The 15,251-nt window shown below is 50.0% G+C and overlaps 2 protein-coding genes across 2 annotated transcripts; both read right to left on the minus strand.

Annotated features, from left to right (window-relative positions):
* Positions 1-37: 37 nt before the first annotated feature.
* LOC115904164 (acyl-coenzyme A thioesterase 1-like) lies at positions 38-6,123 on the minus strand. The gene is made up of 3 exons (XM_030949348.1): positions 5,455-6,123; positions 3,581-3,783; positions 38-1,827 (listed from the first exon to the last, which is right to left on the minus strand). Exons 1-3 carry the CDS (start codon positions 6,062-6,064, stop codon positions 1,222-1,224), a joined length of 1,419 nt encoding a protein of 472 aa, XP_030805208.1. The 5' UTR covers positions 6,065-6,123; the 3' UTR covers positions 38-1,221.
* Positions 6,124-8,247: 2,124 nt separating this feature from the next.
* LOC115904544 (acyl-coenzyme A thioesterase 5-like) lies at positions 8,248-12,816 on the minus strand. The gene is made up of 3 exons (XM_030950034.1): positions 12,207-12,816; positions 9,471-9,673; positions 8,248-8,829 (listed from the first exon to the last, which is right to left on the minus strand). The coding sequence occupies exons 1-3, from the start codon at positions 12,814-12,816 to the stop codon at positions 8,248-8,250; spliced, it is 1,395 nt and encodes a 464-aa protein (XP_030805894.1).
* Positions 12,817-15,251: the final 2,435 nt, after the last annotated feature.

The following is a 15,251-nucleotide window of genomic DNA, read 5'->3' on the forward strand; positions in this document are numbered from 1 at the left end:
CATCCAACTGACTGGAGCAGCGAGCCGTGGGCATCGGTTAAAGTTTCACTTTAATCCATTACAAGTACAGTGGATACAAAACGCACAAACGGGCCTGACGCAGAGGCAACAGCAGAGGCCGCATGCGGGCTGCAGGCACTGCCGGGTACAATGTGTTCGGGGACACAGTGCAAGTGCGCCGGCAATTCCCAGCGTCTTCTCCTTCAACCCCACGCTTGGGTGCACAAAGTTACTGCCGATCCCGGCGGGGCTGAGCGCTCACCCGGCTGCCCAGAGAGCAGCGGGCGTGCAGCCGGAGCCCCGCTCCGACACAGCGGGCCGGCCGCCTCAGGCCCCCTCCAGGCCGCCTCACGGAACCGCCGTGTCAGCGTCACGGAGCCGCCGCCGGGCTGTTCTCGGCAGCCCTTAGGAAGAGGCAGCTGAGACGGCATTTGGGAGGGCAGGGAGCTCCGACAGTGCTACGGATCTCCACAGCGATACCCAGCCGTGCTGAGGAGACCCCCGGGAGCGACTCCAGGATGACAACTAACAGGACCTGTTCTGTTGTTTCTTCACGCTTACGAACTTCCACAGACTGTTTAAATGTCTTCATTTCTACTGCATGCTCTCAAAGCATCACAACAAGCTATGGGCTGGTTTGTTGCCTATAAATGTGAAGTGTTACCTGAGAATGTTGGCACAGTAGTACTGCTTTTGGTAAGTGAAATATTAGATATTTTTAAGGCAGATGCATTTTAGTGGTTTGAGAGAAGGGCAAAGAGCAACAAAGGAGGGAGACGTGCACAGGGAGAACAGAAAGATTACTGAAGGCAGATTACTGCCTCCAGAAAAACTGGAATACTGGAACTAGAACACAAAGCTGGGCAATGGCATACATCTTCTCTGAGAATGCCAAGGCATGTTTTCATTCCGGTTCTCAACTTGGATGAGTTACCTACCACTTCAATTCACACTCAAAGCACACAGCTTTACCACCATTTGTTTTCCACAGCTTATAACCCTTATAACTACATAAAACAGGAGGCCAAGGCCTCTAACCAAGATTAGAGAAGGGTGTAAAAAGGAAGCTGCTTTCTTGCTTTCACCAACCATCATCCTCCAAGAAACCTAATAGCTTATTCTCTGATGTTCCTTGTTCTCATTCTGAGCCATTTAACAAAACAATTTAACAGAACATTTAACAAAACCAGCATCTTCATCTGTAAAGTAACCTAATTCATATCAGAGCTTACTGGATGTTCCAGATGGCTCGCCTGTGAGGTGTTTACGAAAGAAAGCTTGGATCTGCTTCCAAGCATCTATCTGTGCCTCACAGTGTGCCTTGGGCTCCCCTCCCCACATCACAGGCTTGCCAAATAGCAGGTGCATTGAGGCTGCACACATCGGGAAAAAGGGAGGTTCAATGTAGTGTCCTGCTCCAGGATAACAGACTATCTCAGGCTTTTCCTTCCCATGAGCTTGCAAACGTTTGCTCCCCTCAACTGCAAAGAATTCACTTTTCCAGTTGTGATCATCCTGGCCAACAATGAACAGGAAGCAACACTCAGCCTTCTCTAAAGGGATAAAGCTTTGCTGGTCAGGCCCTTCTAGCGGGCTGTTCAATACATCAATAATATCCGCAATCCCAGACTTGCCGACCTTGATGCGTTTTGGATTCATCCCAAGGGGTGGAATGGTGATGTCCTTGTAGCGGAGCACCGCACCCACATTTGCCACCGAGCCATTGATAAGGGCAGTGGCTATGATGCCCTTTAGGAAGGAGGCCATGGAGACACACAGGTCACCCCCCTTCGAGTGTCCAACCAAACCAATTCCTGGACCTTTAACCTGCAGGTGAGAGAAGAGAAACCACAAGCAATGAACCATGGCATGCCACTTCTTTAATATATTGCCATGTTTGCAGCTGTGTCTGTCCTAAATTTGGACCCCACCTACAGGCATCTGAGGTTCTGTGTACTGGGCCTATCTCTGAAGGATCCTAGGCACTGTTCTGTGCTTGATTTATGATTCTAAGCCCTACTGAAACTGCAGCATCATCCTAACAAAGCTACAAGGTTCAGTGCTGAAGCACAGTACAGCTGTGCTTGCAAATGTGCAGTCCCAGATTCCCTTTATTTATTATGCAGTTGATAGAAGAAGAGGATAAGTGCAGGGGAGGTCTCCTCTGCAGTTGCTTTCTTTCAGTGCAAAATGCTCAAAGCCAGCAATGAGTATGATATTGTCATCACTTATGCTAATGTATTTCTTATATTCAAGGTTCCCCTATTAAGAAGCTGACATGGGGTAGCAGGCTCCACATGAGCTGCTCTCCCGCTTTTCTAGAATGTTTGGTATCTAACTCACAGGAAGTAGTCTGAGGTAGCTTACTCATTAAAATTCATCTTAATAATACAACCTATTAAAACCATTTTTCTAGGAGAATTGTACAGTCCCCCGGAGTCAGTCTCGACTAAGTTACCTTCATTTTCTTTTACACAAGGCAAATTAACTAGAATAGGAAGGTTAAATGATCTTACTGGGTGCTGAAATCCTGTAAGGCTACTGGAAGAAGGTTAGCTAATATCACAACTCTTCAATATCCAAAGACTCTCGGGGCAAATAGGCTCTGAGACAGCATCAGAATCTAATACTTTCTGTGTCTTATCACCAGTGTAACAGGCTTCAAACCCACTAACTTTGAAATATGGGAAGGAAGAAATTCAAAAATATGGCTGAAACTTTGCAACATATTAAAAACATGGTGAGAATAGCAGTGGAGGTATTAATGGGAGGCAATGGTACTGTACTGCTCTCAAGGGAAAAAAAATGCAGGGTGAAGCAATTTTCAGATTTTTTTGGGCAGAGAAGTGCCATGAGCAGTTAAGGTTAAGGTAACTAAAAAGCAGACAAGACCTTTAACAACTACTCATCTTTCTGAGGTTGAGGAAGGTATTTATTTTCATTCTCCAAAGAAACCAAGTGTTGGTTTGTGCAATTCTAGCTACTTTCACTCACAGCTACTTATAAGGAGATGCAGAATTGAGCAGGGCTCTTTTCCAAGAGGGGCTGAATTGGAAGGATCCCTAAGTGCACAACTAGCTACTAAAACCTATACTTATGAAATACCAACATTTGGAGTAATTTTAAGAGTTTATAAAATATACAGCATCAAATGTGTATTGGTGGACTTCCTTGAGTTTCCTTGGTTTCCCTGAGACCTGGATCACAGAAGGCTATCATGTGCTCCACAGCTGAAAAGGACATTTAGTTCTGAAGGACATTCTACAGAGCATAAATCTGAAATCCCCACTGCAAGTCCAGTAAGCCTCCAGGAAACTAGCATCCTAGTTATGATACTGGGTTGAATGGAGTAGAAATTACCAGTATGTGACCAACGTGTCACTGTTTCACTTGGCCAGTTCAAAGGAAGAGTTGGAATAATCTGCCAGAGAGCCATTTTAATGGGAGTTAAAGATATAAAACAATAACAGCCAACTGAACAGCAATGCTATTTTAAGTACAGCAGCTCTGCCCGACCTGTAGTCTGACAGGAGCTAACTGATGAGAGTTCACTGTAGTGAGAGTCAATGAACAAACCAACCTGGGTGTGGTGTAACATATAGTTTACAGCTTCTTCAAAATATTCCAGGTGGAATTCCTTCATCCCTTTGGGGAGATCTTCATAGCTGTAGAAAGCCAGAGCCAGCACAGCAAAGCCGTGGTTGGCCAGCAGGCATGCCCTGTATTCAGGGAGTCCACCTCCAGTTCCATACAAGTCAATAATTCCTGGAAAGGGGCCACTTCCTGAGAGAGACCACATAACAGGACACATTAACCCACAATTTTAAATTTATATTCCAAATTCACAGGCCTTGAAATGTTTATTTTAAAAAAAGAAAAAAATACAGCAGCAGAATGGTATTGAGGGTCCTAAATTACTGTGACAGTTTTAATTAAGTGGCTATATTGCTTCAAGATTAAACAAACCAGCACAAATTAGCAGGTCTGCTAATGTTTTAGATAACATCAGGAAACAGGCAGCTGGAAGAGAAGGGATCTTTTGACAGTCACAATTAGTTCTCTGTATCGTGTAAATTCACTGCAAATATATTAAGCTCTGCTTCAAAAAAAAAAAACCCAGCAGGCTTCTCCTTAGTGCATTTCTCAGAAGGCTGATCCAAAAAAATCTCATCTTCTGATGGTTCCAGCTTCTGAATTTTAGTGTAACTGCACCTCAGTCATTTTTTCTGGGATTAAGAGAAGAAAGTATTTGAAACCAGCGTTGCTTACCTGGTAAGGGAAGCATTACATTAGGTTCATCATGGGACAGGGACTTAAGTCCAGAGCTGAGAGGGATTGCTGCAAAGTACTAACCAAGTATGGAAAGGAGGTCGCCAAGAGGGAGACTTCCATTCCTGCTCAGGAAGGAGGGTGAGGCTTCCCTCAGGTGTCTGCAGACTAGCATCAAATGTGTGTAACAAGCAAGAACTAGAAATTCACCTCCAGCCTCAAGGAGACAGTTGAAATCAGAGCAGTCAGAGCCTAAGGCACTGGCTGGCACAGCACATATGATTTTAGCACTGTCATGAAAGAGTTATCTGGGACAGACAGGAAGGAAAGGGGAGAGGGGAAGGCACATGATACATAGAGGAGCTCCTTGGGGTTCCAGAGATATGCTTGGTGAAAACCTCTGTATCACGGGGGGAAGGAAAGGTGGGATGCTGTGGGGGTGTGGCTACTGCAGAACCAAGGGAATGCAAGAGATGAGGTTTCCTACAGAAAACTAGCAGACATCTGGACAGTTGATGGAAGGATAACAGAGCATTTGTCAGGCAATCTGAAAAACTCACAGGCCCTTTTCATTATTTTCTGACAAAAATACTGCCAGGGCAAGTCTCTCCAATGTTTTCCTCGACTTGCTCACAGACAGGGAAGAACTGGGGACAAATGTGGCAGCAGAAGGCAACCTGAGCTACAACAATTAGGACACTACTAAGTTCAGGATGTGTGGAGAGGCTGGAAAGGGAAGCCACAGATTTAAACTCCACAGTTTAGGAGAGCATCTTCCACTTACTCAAAAGAATTAGCACCTCATTTTTCTGGAAAACAGTAAGGTCCAGGAAAAGTGCCTTGAAAACTGGCTGACTCCTCCTCCCATGGCATTTGGGAACAAAGAGTGTACTGTGATCAATGCCTTCGTGTCCACTAGAAGTCAGATAAACACACACACGTGCTTCACTACATGAGGTTGCTCCGTGTGAGGAGTAGGCCAGCAGATCAAAGCTGGTCGGGCTGATCAGGCCACGCCTTGAGGAGTGTACAATCCCTACTGGCGAGACGCAGCGACCCCTTGTCCTCTGCCGGGTGGGGAGCGCTAGTGGAGCCCAGAGGCGGTCTGGCTCCGGACCTGCGAGTGCGGGGCCGAAAGTAGAGGGAGCAACGTGGGGGAGGGAGCCCGGCATGGCCGGTACTCACCAGGGGGCAGGAAAAGCGTCGCCCGGATCCTCCCTTCTCGCACCGGGACTCTCCGCACCCCGTCCCGCAGGAACGCCCGCTCGTGCTGCGCCTGGGCCAGGAGCCGCCCGGGGCGCTCCCCGTGGCCCTCAAACACCTCCAGCTGCAGGAGGAAGGGGCTCTGCACGTCCCGCTTTACCAGCCGCCAGAAAGGCTTCTGGGGCTGCAAAGCCCAGAGCAGCCCCATGGGCTCCAGGCCGGAGAAGCTGCCTCCCGGCAGCGCAGGACAGCGGGCGAGGTCCAGCTCCCCGTCGTCGCCCGCCTGGTAGTGGGCGCTAGCCTGGAAGAGCTCTCCGGTCTCGTCCCGCAAGGACGTCCGCAGGGTGACCTGCTGCCGCGGGCCCAGGCCCTGCACGGCGATGGCCAGCGGCTCATCGAAGAGGCTGCGGGCGGCGGGCGACAGGCGGATGGAGGGGGCCATGGAGGAGAGTCCCTGGGCGGGGGCTGTGCCGGGGCTCCACGCGGGGCCGCGGCTCCGTGGGGCTGCAGGTGCAGGGCCGGGCCAGGGCAGCCGCCTCTGCCAGGCGCGGGAGCTGGCCCGGCACAGGGAGCAGGCACTGACCTGCCACATGGCACCGGATCGCTCCCGTCTCTGGGCGCGGATTCTGAGGCAGATCCTCGCGAAACCAGGGCCGGGCGGGGGCCTTGAGTGCCGCTGGCACGCCCTGGCGGGGAGGAGCGGGGCGGCAGCTCCCTTGTCCCGCCTGCCTGCTTCCCTCCTGCCTGCCTGCCTGCCTCCCTGCCCGTTTCTTCCTCCATGCTTCCCTGAATACCTGCGTCCTCTTCTGTCTTCCCCCCGCTGCCTTCCCCGGCTATGGGAGGCTTCATCCAAAAGCTGCCGAGTCCTTGAAACCCTTCTGGGCCTCACCGAGCTCTCCCAGCCCGGGCGGTGGCTGCGGGCAGGAGACGTGGGGAGAAGACGAGCCACCGAGCAGAATCGCAGTTGGAATTCCCTAGAGGGAAGGGCCGGTGTGGGACAGACCGCACTGAGGTGGGACAGGGAAGGGCCGGTGTGGGACAGACCGTACAGAGATGGGACAGCTCTGCACGGCACGGCCAAGGGACCGCAGCGAGGGCCAGCTCCAGCCGAGGCGGGGAGAAGCCACACCAGCACTAGCTCACCGTTACTTCTTGTCTCCTTGTCGGCTCTGCTTCTCTGTTTGTTACCTCAAAGCATGGGCAAGGTGGGTTATGTCTCCACCAGGCTCTGCCCAGACTAGGCAGCTGCACAGCCAGGTGTGTTAGGAAGGATGGTCGGGGGTGGTCAGGGATGCAGGAGCAATAAGGGAGGAGCACTTTCACAGACTAGGTAGGTCAGGAAACATGTGGCTCTTCTAGTAATGGATTGTGCAAGGATTTAAAAAAACAGGGTCATTCAGTCCATCTTAGGCAGAGATGGATCTTCTGATCCAAAAGGAACTGCAGAGGGAGAGCTGTTTCCTGAAGCTCCCACTCTTCCTGGGAGATGCTGGCAGGGATGCCTCGTGCTCTGAGCTCCTCGTGCCTGTCTTAGAGGTGTGAAAGTGGAAGCATCTAAGAGAATCTTGAGCATCGCCCTAATTGGAAATACTAAGTGGTCAGAGATATTGGGCAGTGTTTCATTCACCATGGAAATGACCCTTTCTCTCCAAACAGGTGAGGTGTTCTGTCATCTAGCATTTGGGTATGTTGTCTGGTGTCCAGCCCTGAATGTGTGGCAACTATTCCTGTTGTTGAGAACAACATTCTGTGGCTTACACTACTGGATTTGATCATGGGCTTGACCATATGCGGGAGCAGATGCTAAGGGAAAGGGTCCTGGAGGCTTCAGCAAAATTCCTTCTCCTCCATGCTTGGTGACACAAAAGCTGTGGAATAGAGTGAAGGTAAGGGGATTATGTGTCCATCTTCTATGGTCTACTGTTCCCACCCGGGCAACCTTTGATCCCAAGTTGCTGCAAGCTTTCTTAAGCCTTCACCCTGGGATGAGAAAGTAGTCAAGCTGCAAACCCTGCTTCTAACCAAAGCAAAGCAAAAGACTCCATGGCTTTCAAATTTTAGTCTCTTTATTACAATTCTCATCCCAGTAACAAAGATTAAAATGTTGCACATCATGTAGAAGAAGATCAAAATGGCTGTAAATTCAACAGAAAGTTTTTTTGCATGATATCTTGGGGCCAGAAGTATCCACAAGCCAGAGCACTTCCTTTGGAAGGGAAGATGGAAAGAAGGCACAAAAAGCAAATGACCTTTGCCAAGGCTTAACCAGAGAGAGCCCAGCATCCTGGCCATAGCAGCCATTCTTACACACTTCCAGCAGCACAGAAGTCAGAGATGTTTCCATTGCAATGACACAGTCACCACAAAGAGCAGTGAAATCCCTGCTCCAAAACTGTCATTAGAGACAATTAGTATGACCTGAGGATAGCATATTCATGTAGAGACCACAGTGACATGGAAAGCACTGTCAAGTATTAGAGGAATAGAAACCACCCAAGAAACATAACTGTGCATTTTGCACATGACCTATGTTATCAAAGACTAATGCAGAAAATAACATTCCTTTTCTGGACACTTGAGCAAAAAGGTTGAGAGGGGAAAAGAAATAGAAAAGGCAAGCCCATTTATTTTCTGTGTTATGGATGTGCAAAGGTATGGAAGATATTGTAGTTTTACTGGTACAGCTGTGACAAGGTTTGACCTCATAACTGCAGTAGAATTTATCAGATCTGGTTGCTCAAAGTTGTGTGTTGCTTGCACATTATTTGTTGCACATTAGCTAACAGTTAAATACTTTTTGAAAAATTCCTGGATCTGTGACCAAGCATGAACCTGAGCTTTAGAATAAGCCCTGACCTCCCCTCCCAGGACTGCTCGCTTGTGAAAAACGGGGTGGCTTCCTATGTGGTACAAAGGGAAAAAGGGTGGGTCTATGCAGTGCCCTGTTCCAGGGTAGGAGAGAATCTGAAAATTTTCCTTCCCTTGAGCTTGCAGAAGCTTGCAGGCTTCAGTAGCATAATACTCACTTTTGATAACACGGTCATCTTGGCCCACCATGAATAGAAACTGTGCCTCACCTTTCTGTAGTGGGATCAGGCTTTGGTTGCAAGGGGCTTGAAAGGGATCATCAATAACATCAGAATAATCAAGAAATTTGGAATTGGTGGCCTTGGCTTTGTGTTCACGTAAGGTCACAATGGGGATGGTTTTATCCTTGTAAGAGAGAGGAATCAATGTAACAGCAACGGGAGCATTGAGGGAAGCAACAGCCGAGATGTGCTTCAGGAAGGCAGCCATGGCAAGGGACACTTCAGCTCCTTTGGAGAAACCAAGCAGGCCAACCCCTGGACCCTTCACCTGGGAGATAGGAGGAAATGCTCATCAGTGCTCAGCTGAAAAGCACAACAGCTGATTCATGGAGGGCAAGATTGTCTAATGCTGAGAGTTTCCATAACCACATTAAGAAAGTCATGGCAATGATTACTTTTCCTTCTGGACAAATGACAGGCACACCCTCCCACACCCCCTACACTTCCTCCTCACACTGTACTTCAAATCATGCATATGCAGAATGTTCCCTGGTATTCCGAAATCAGCCAGGAGTGGGGGGACATGATTTCATGCATCTGGGCACAGCTTGTAGGGCACAGCTATGAATTATTAGTCTTATACCCTGGCAGATGCTCTTTACTTTTCACTCTTTAAACTGTAGGAGGACATTTGGTGGCAACTCATGAAGGCTTTCTCCTGCATGCACTTCCCACTTGGTTACATGTGATCTGTCTCTTGTGATGTTGCTTTGTGATCTCTCTCCACTCCCCTTCCAGAGCATGTATACTTGCCCCTTCTCTTTCCTAGAACTCAGACACCCAAAATCCTTGCAAAGGCCAGCCCTGCCAGGTGAGTAATTCTGCAGCTTCCTCCAAAGATGACTTGAGCAAAGTGAGAGGACTTTACAGGAGCAGTTCCTGGAACCCAGAGCAAATGGGTGTTCCTACCTGTGGGTGCTGCAGCATATAGTTCACTGCCTCTTCAAAATATTCCAGGTGGAGTTCCTTTAGTTCATGGGGCAGATCCTCAAATTGATAATAAGCCAGGGCGAGTGTGGCAAAGCCATGATTGGCCAGCAGGCTTGCTCTGGGCTCAAAAAGACCTCCTCCAAGTCCATGTATATCAATGATCCCTGGAAAGGCGTCTTCTCCTGGAGCAAACAAGACAAAGATCAGAATTGCCTGAAATTACTCCTTTCAATGTTTCTCTGGTTTGCATCAAATGAGGTACCAGACAGGAGCTGCAGAAAAGCTTCTTTTGGGGAAAAGACACTATCAGTCAGCTGTGCAGTGTCAGCACCTGAAAAAATTCTAGAGTGTGTTGCAGAGGAAAAAAAGTGCTGGAGCAGAACCTCTTAGGTAAGGTGCAAACCTTTATTTGTTTTAGGAATCAGCAGTACTGTGCATTGTGCTTAGGGCCAACAAGAGGAGAGTCTTTGGTAAAAGAATCTTGTTCCAAATTCTCTTCCTGTAAGCAGCCCTGCAACAACAAGCACTTCATCTACCACTACAAAAATCCTCAAGGTATCATGGTTTGATACATGCAATGCAAACTAGAAACTATAAGATTTTTTGTTTGTATTGTGGCTTTTTAATATTTGAGATCCCTTGAAAAGCTGTAAGTCACCCAAACCAGTACTTTGTTTCTTTGCCAGTCATGTCTGGCAGCAGTCAGTATCAAATTCTGCACAGGATGCTACCCACCTCAGTGGGTGATCAGCAGATATCTATTTGGATCTTTCTTGATCCAGGATGCTCTTTTCCTGATCCTGGGAGAATCCCGAACCTGTCCAGACAGTGCAGGGAAAGAGAATGCTTTGCATGTTGCATTCCTCCAGCCTGACTGGTTTTGGGACTGCAACGTGCAGGAAAGCTCCACAAGACACAGGCCAGAGAAGGTAACCCTGGACCTGTTGGGAAGTGGAGAAGACCTAGCTCACACCTTCTTCTGGCTTCAGGAGAGCCAGACGCCTGAGTGGGCTCATGCCTCCCACCCTTTGCAGTCTCAGTCTCAGACCCTGCAGCAGTGGCCTGTGCATCTGCAGATAAGGCTGCAGGTGGAAGGTGAGAATGTGCTGTGGAGTGTCACAGAGGCGAGGAGAGAGAGATCACAGCATCTGTTCACTCTCTACCTTGGACCAAGGAGAGCCCTGCCGTCAAAAGTGCTGCTGTGCTCTTCCTTCTGTGGCTGTTTGCATGCAGGCAACAGCACATCTACTGGCTCTTCACAGGCTCTGAGCACTCAGAGCAGTGACTGTGTGGCTAGGGGCCAGGAGTGCAGTTGTCTGTGGCCCATGGCTCAGCTGAGTGTGGCAGGGCTCTGTGGACTTGCACTGAACAAGCCCAGAAAAGGTGGTACAGCTGAATAAGTCCATGGGAGTACTCAAGGGAGGTGTGACAGTACTGTAGCAAAAGCCCTTTGCGCTCCCTGCCTCTACTTGGCCTTCAGGAGTATCCAGCTCCTGAATCTGAATGTGGAGATGTGTGGTGTAGAGAGCAGGCTCGGGAAATGAACACCATTGTGAGGTATCTCAGTGCAGGACAATTTGAGTGTGGTGAAATCATGGTTGTGAAACACATCTCCAAATAGAGCTAAGAGAAATACAGGCTACAGACTGACCTTGCAGTCTTGCTAAGTTGAAGCTTGTTTATGGTGGCAGTAGGATGGGGATAAATGCTTTTTCTCCTGTGCCTAGGAAACAACTCAAAGTACCTATGAAACAATTCAAAGTGCCAGGCAATGTGTGGCAAGGGCTTATAATTTTAAAACATAGGCAGAAGGTGGAGGTCAGGGGACTCGGAGGAAATGCACTAACATTTGACTTACTGAAAATGCCTCAGCTCAGGGGAAGTGGAACATTTTGAAGATAAAGTGTATGCAGGTGGCTTCTTCCCTCTCCTGATCAGCAGGTGGGGGTAGTGGTGAGGCAGAGTAGGGACTTCTGGCCTTGTTGTGGGCGGGATGCTAAGTCTGTTAAATCAGCCTTCCCACACCCCGGACTCTGGCAGGAAAGTCTTGGTGTAGCTGCCCAGAAGATGCTGGAGACAGGTGATGTCTTGGGCAATCCTTACATCTCAGAAAGGTGCTCTGCACCTTTTCTGGAGCAATTAGATAATTGACTTTTCCTGCTTGAAAGATTTATTCCCTGTAAATGTTCTTGAGCCCCTCCTCTTCCCTCTTTCACAAACTGATGATGCTCAGCCCAATATGGTGGGCCATGGTCACCAAATAGTTACTATAGTTACTTGCTGTTGGGGGAGAAGGGACAACCCCAACCCCTCCCAGTGAGTAAGAATGTCAATGACTGTCACAGAGCCCTTCTCCACCACTGTATTCTGCAGCTTCTTGTCCAGCAGCTCTCAAGGCACACACACACACATTCACTTACTGTGAATTTCTTCATGGTTGTTTTTCAGGGTTTTTTTTTGTTTGTTTGTTTGTTTTTTTAACCTCAAGCCCCGGGTAAGAATGTTTTTTCCTCTCCCTTCTGCAACCATGTCCTGGCACATGCATGGGCCGGTGAATTGGGAAGCATGGTCAGGCTGGTCAGTGGCATGGGAGGGGGGAGGGAAGGATGGGGGAAAGGACATGGGGCTTTAATGGACTCCACAGAGGTCACGGAACAACTTTCACCAACAAAAGACCGGTTTAGAGAAAGCAGGATGGCTGCAGTTGGTACTCACCAGGGGGCAGGAAAAGCGTCGCCCGGATCCTCCCTTCTCGCACCGGGACTCTCCGCACCCCGTCCCGCAGGAACGCCCGCTCGTGCTGCGCCTGGGCCAGGAGCCGCCCGGGGCGCTCCCCGTGGCCCTCAAACACCTCCAGCTGCAGGAGGAAGGGGCTCTGCACGTCCCGCTTTACCAGCCGCCAGAAAGGCTTCTGGGGCTGCAAAGCCCAGAGCAGCCCCATGGGCTCCAGGCCGGAGAAGCTGCCTCCCGGCAGCGCAGGACAGCGGGCGAGGTCCAGCTCCCCGTCGTCGCCCGCCTGGTAGTGGGCGCTAGCCTGGAAGAGCTCTCCGGTCTCGTCCCGCAAGGACGTCCGCAGGGTGACCTGCTGCCGCGGGCCCAGGCCCTGCACGGCGATGGCCAGCGGCTCATCGAAGAGGCTGCGGGCGGCGGGCGACAGGCGGATGGAGGGGGCCATGGAGGAGAGTCCCTGGGCGGGGGCTGTGCCGGGGCTCCACGCGGGGCCGCGGCTCCGTGGGGCTGCAGGTGCAGGGCCGGGCCAGGGCAGCCGCCTCTGCCAGGCGCGGGAGCTGGCCCGGCACAGGGAGCAGGCACTGACCTGCCACATGGCTCCGGAGTTGTTGAGTGCACTGTCTGCGTTCCAGCTGAGGCTTCTTTTATAAATGCGGTTTCCCACACATAGGCAGGGGTGGGGGGAGCTGAGGCAGGAATGGTGTGGGCAGACACGTGCTGGAAGTTGCCAAGTCTGCCTGGAGCCATTGCTGCATCTCTGCCAGTACCCACGGCAGGGCGTGATCATCACAGCCGATCTCCTGACACAGATGGAGCATCTCAGCTTAAAGAAGAGAAAGCTCCAGGGACACCTAATTGCCACCTTTCAGTACCTGAAGGAGGCCTGTAAGATGGGGACAAATTTGTTAGTAGAACAATGGCTTTAAACTAAAGGACAGTTGATACAGGTTAGACATAAGGTGGAAGTTTTTTACAATGAGGGTAGTAAAACACTGTCCCAGGTTGCCCAGAGAAGCGATGGATGTCCCATGCTTGGAAACATCCAAGACCAAGTTGGACAGGGCTCTGAGCAATCTGATCTAGTTGCATATGTCCCTGCTTATTGCAGGGGGTCGGACTATATGTCATTTAAAGTCCCTTTCAACCTGAACTATTCTATGATACTAAGATCTCCAAAAGGCAGCTGCTCTCTTTTTTTTTTCAAGCTCTTTTTTCCTCAAAGTCAGCCAAGCTGCAGGCCTGAGAACATTTCAGGCAGAGACAGCCCTACCAGCCAGCACTGCTGTCCTGGAATCTCCTGGGACAAGCCATTTTGTGCAATGACAACACCTGGCATTGCCATGAGCTACTCCGAGACTTATGTTCCTCCCTCCCTCCTGCTCTATCACATTCTCTTCTAGCCCACGCTCAAGCAAAGAGCCTTTTCCATGCTAGGGCAGGCCCAGAGGTGTCAGACAGTGCTGCTGATAACGTGTTATGAAACATGCTTGGCAGGGAAGGTCTACAATGGGGATGCCCAGGTGCTGAAAACGTGACAGGACTGAGAGGCAACTGCTGGCTCTGAAGTTTGCCCCAGTGTATCAAGCTGGCCTGGAGGACACCTGCAAAATGGAGAACCCAGGACAGCTGGTTCAGCTTACATGGGGTGATGGTGTTCACAAAGGAGGTGGCAGCCCTCCAGGTCTGACAGAAATGGTGCTCCCTGACCCCTGGTTTTGTCCTCGCAAAGCAGTTGGGGGTGCTGGTGGCAGTTCATTGTACACAGATGTTTTGGAGTATGTGACTTCTCTGCTGAGGAGGGCAGGAGGCCCTCAAGGCCTTTCCACCAACAGGGCCCTTGATCTACCCTGGGATGGGAGAGTGGTCAAGATGCAAAACCTGCTTCTAACCAAAGCAAAACAAATGATTACACGGCTTTCAAATTTCAGACTCTTCATGGCAATTCTCACCCCAATAACAAAGAAGGCAAACAACCTTTCCTAAGGCTTAACCAGAGAGAGCCCAGCATCCTGGCCATAGCAGCCATTCTTACACACTTCCAGCAGCACAGAAGTCAGAGATGTTTCCATTGCAATGACACAGTCACCACAAAGAGCAGTGAAATCCCTGCTCCAAAACTGTCATTAGAGACAATTAGTATGACCTGAGGATAGCATATTCATGTAGAGACCACAGTGACATGGAAAGCACTGTCAAGTATTAGAGGAATAGAAACCACCCAAGAAACATAACTGTGCATTTTGCACATGACCTATGTTATCAAAGACTAATGCAGAAAATAACATTCCTTTTCTGGACACTTGAGCAAAAAGGTTGAGAGGGGAAAAGAAATAGAAAAGGCAAGCCCATTTATTTTCTGTGTTATGGATGTGCAAAGGTATAGAAGATACTGGAGTTGTACTGGTGCAGCTGTGACAAAGTTTGACCTGCACGGCGATGGCCAGCGGCTCATCGAAGAGGCTGCGGACGGCGGGCGACAGGCGGATGGAGGGGGCCATGGAGGAGAGTCCCTGGGCGGGGGCTGTGCCGGGGCTCCACGCGGGGCCGCGGCTCCGTGGGGCTGCAGGTGCAGGGCCTGGCCAGGGCAGCCGCCTCTGCCAGGCGCGGGAGCTGGCCCAGCACAGGGAGCAGGCACTGACCTGCCACATGGCTCCGGAGTTATTGAGTGCACTGTCTGCGTTCCAGCTGAGGCTTCTTTTATAAATGCGGTTTCCCACACATAGGCAGGGGTGGGGGGAGCTGAGGCAGGAATGGTGTGGGCAGACACGTGCTGGAAGTTGCCAAGTCTGCCTGGAGCCATTGCTGCATCTCTGCCAGTACCCACGGCAGGGCGTGATCATCACAGCCGATCTCCTGACACAGATGGAGCATCTCAGCTTAAAGAAGAGAAAGCTCCAGGGACACCTAATTGCCACCTTTCAGTACCTGAAGGAGGCCTGTAAAATGAAAAATTTATGAGCAATGTAATGGCTTTAAACTAAAGGACATTTTTTTGTGTTTTATGGATGTACAAAATCATGAAATATACTG

The sequence above is a fragment of the Camarhynchus parvulus genome, chromosome 5, assembly GCF_901933205.1.
Source record: "Camarhynchus parvulus chromosome 5, STF_HiC, whole genome shotgun sequence".
Lineage (NCBI taxonomy): Eukaryota > Metazoa > Chordata > Aves > Passeriformes > Thraupidae > Camarhynchus > Camarhynchus parvulus.

Coding starts and splice junctions, on each gene's coding strand:
- LOC115904544 (XM_030950034.1), bottom strand. CDS start 12,816: ATGTGGCAGGTCAGTGCCTGCTCCCTGTGCCGGGCCAGCTCCCGCGCC. Junction 9,674..12,206: donor GACGCTTTTCCTGCCCCCTG/GTGAGTACCAAC, acceptor TGTTTGCTCCAG/GAGAAGACGCCTTTCCAGGG. Junction 8,830..9,470: donor ATATGCTGCAGCACCCACAG/GTAGGAACACCC, acceptor CCTATCTCCCAG/GTGAAGGGTCCAGGGGTTGG.
- LOC115904164 (XM_030949348.1), bottom strand. CDS start 6,064: ATGTGGCAGGTCAGTGCCTGCTCCCTGTGCCGGGCCAGCTCCCGCGCC. Junction 3,784..5,454: donor GACGCTTTTCCTGCCCCCTG/GTGAGTACCGGC, acceptor GGTCTCTCTCAG/GAAGTGGCCCCTTTCCAGGA. Junction 1,828..3,580: donor ATATGTTACACCACACCCAG/GTTGGTTTGTTC, acceptor TCTCACCTGCAG/GTTAAAGGTCCAGGAATTGG.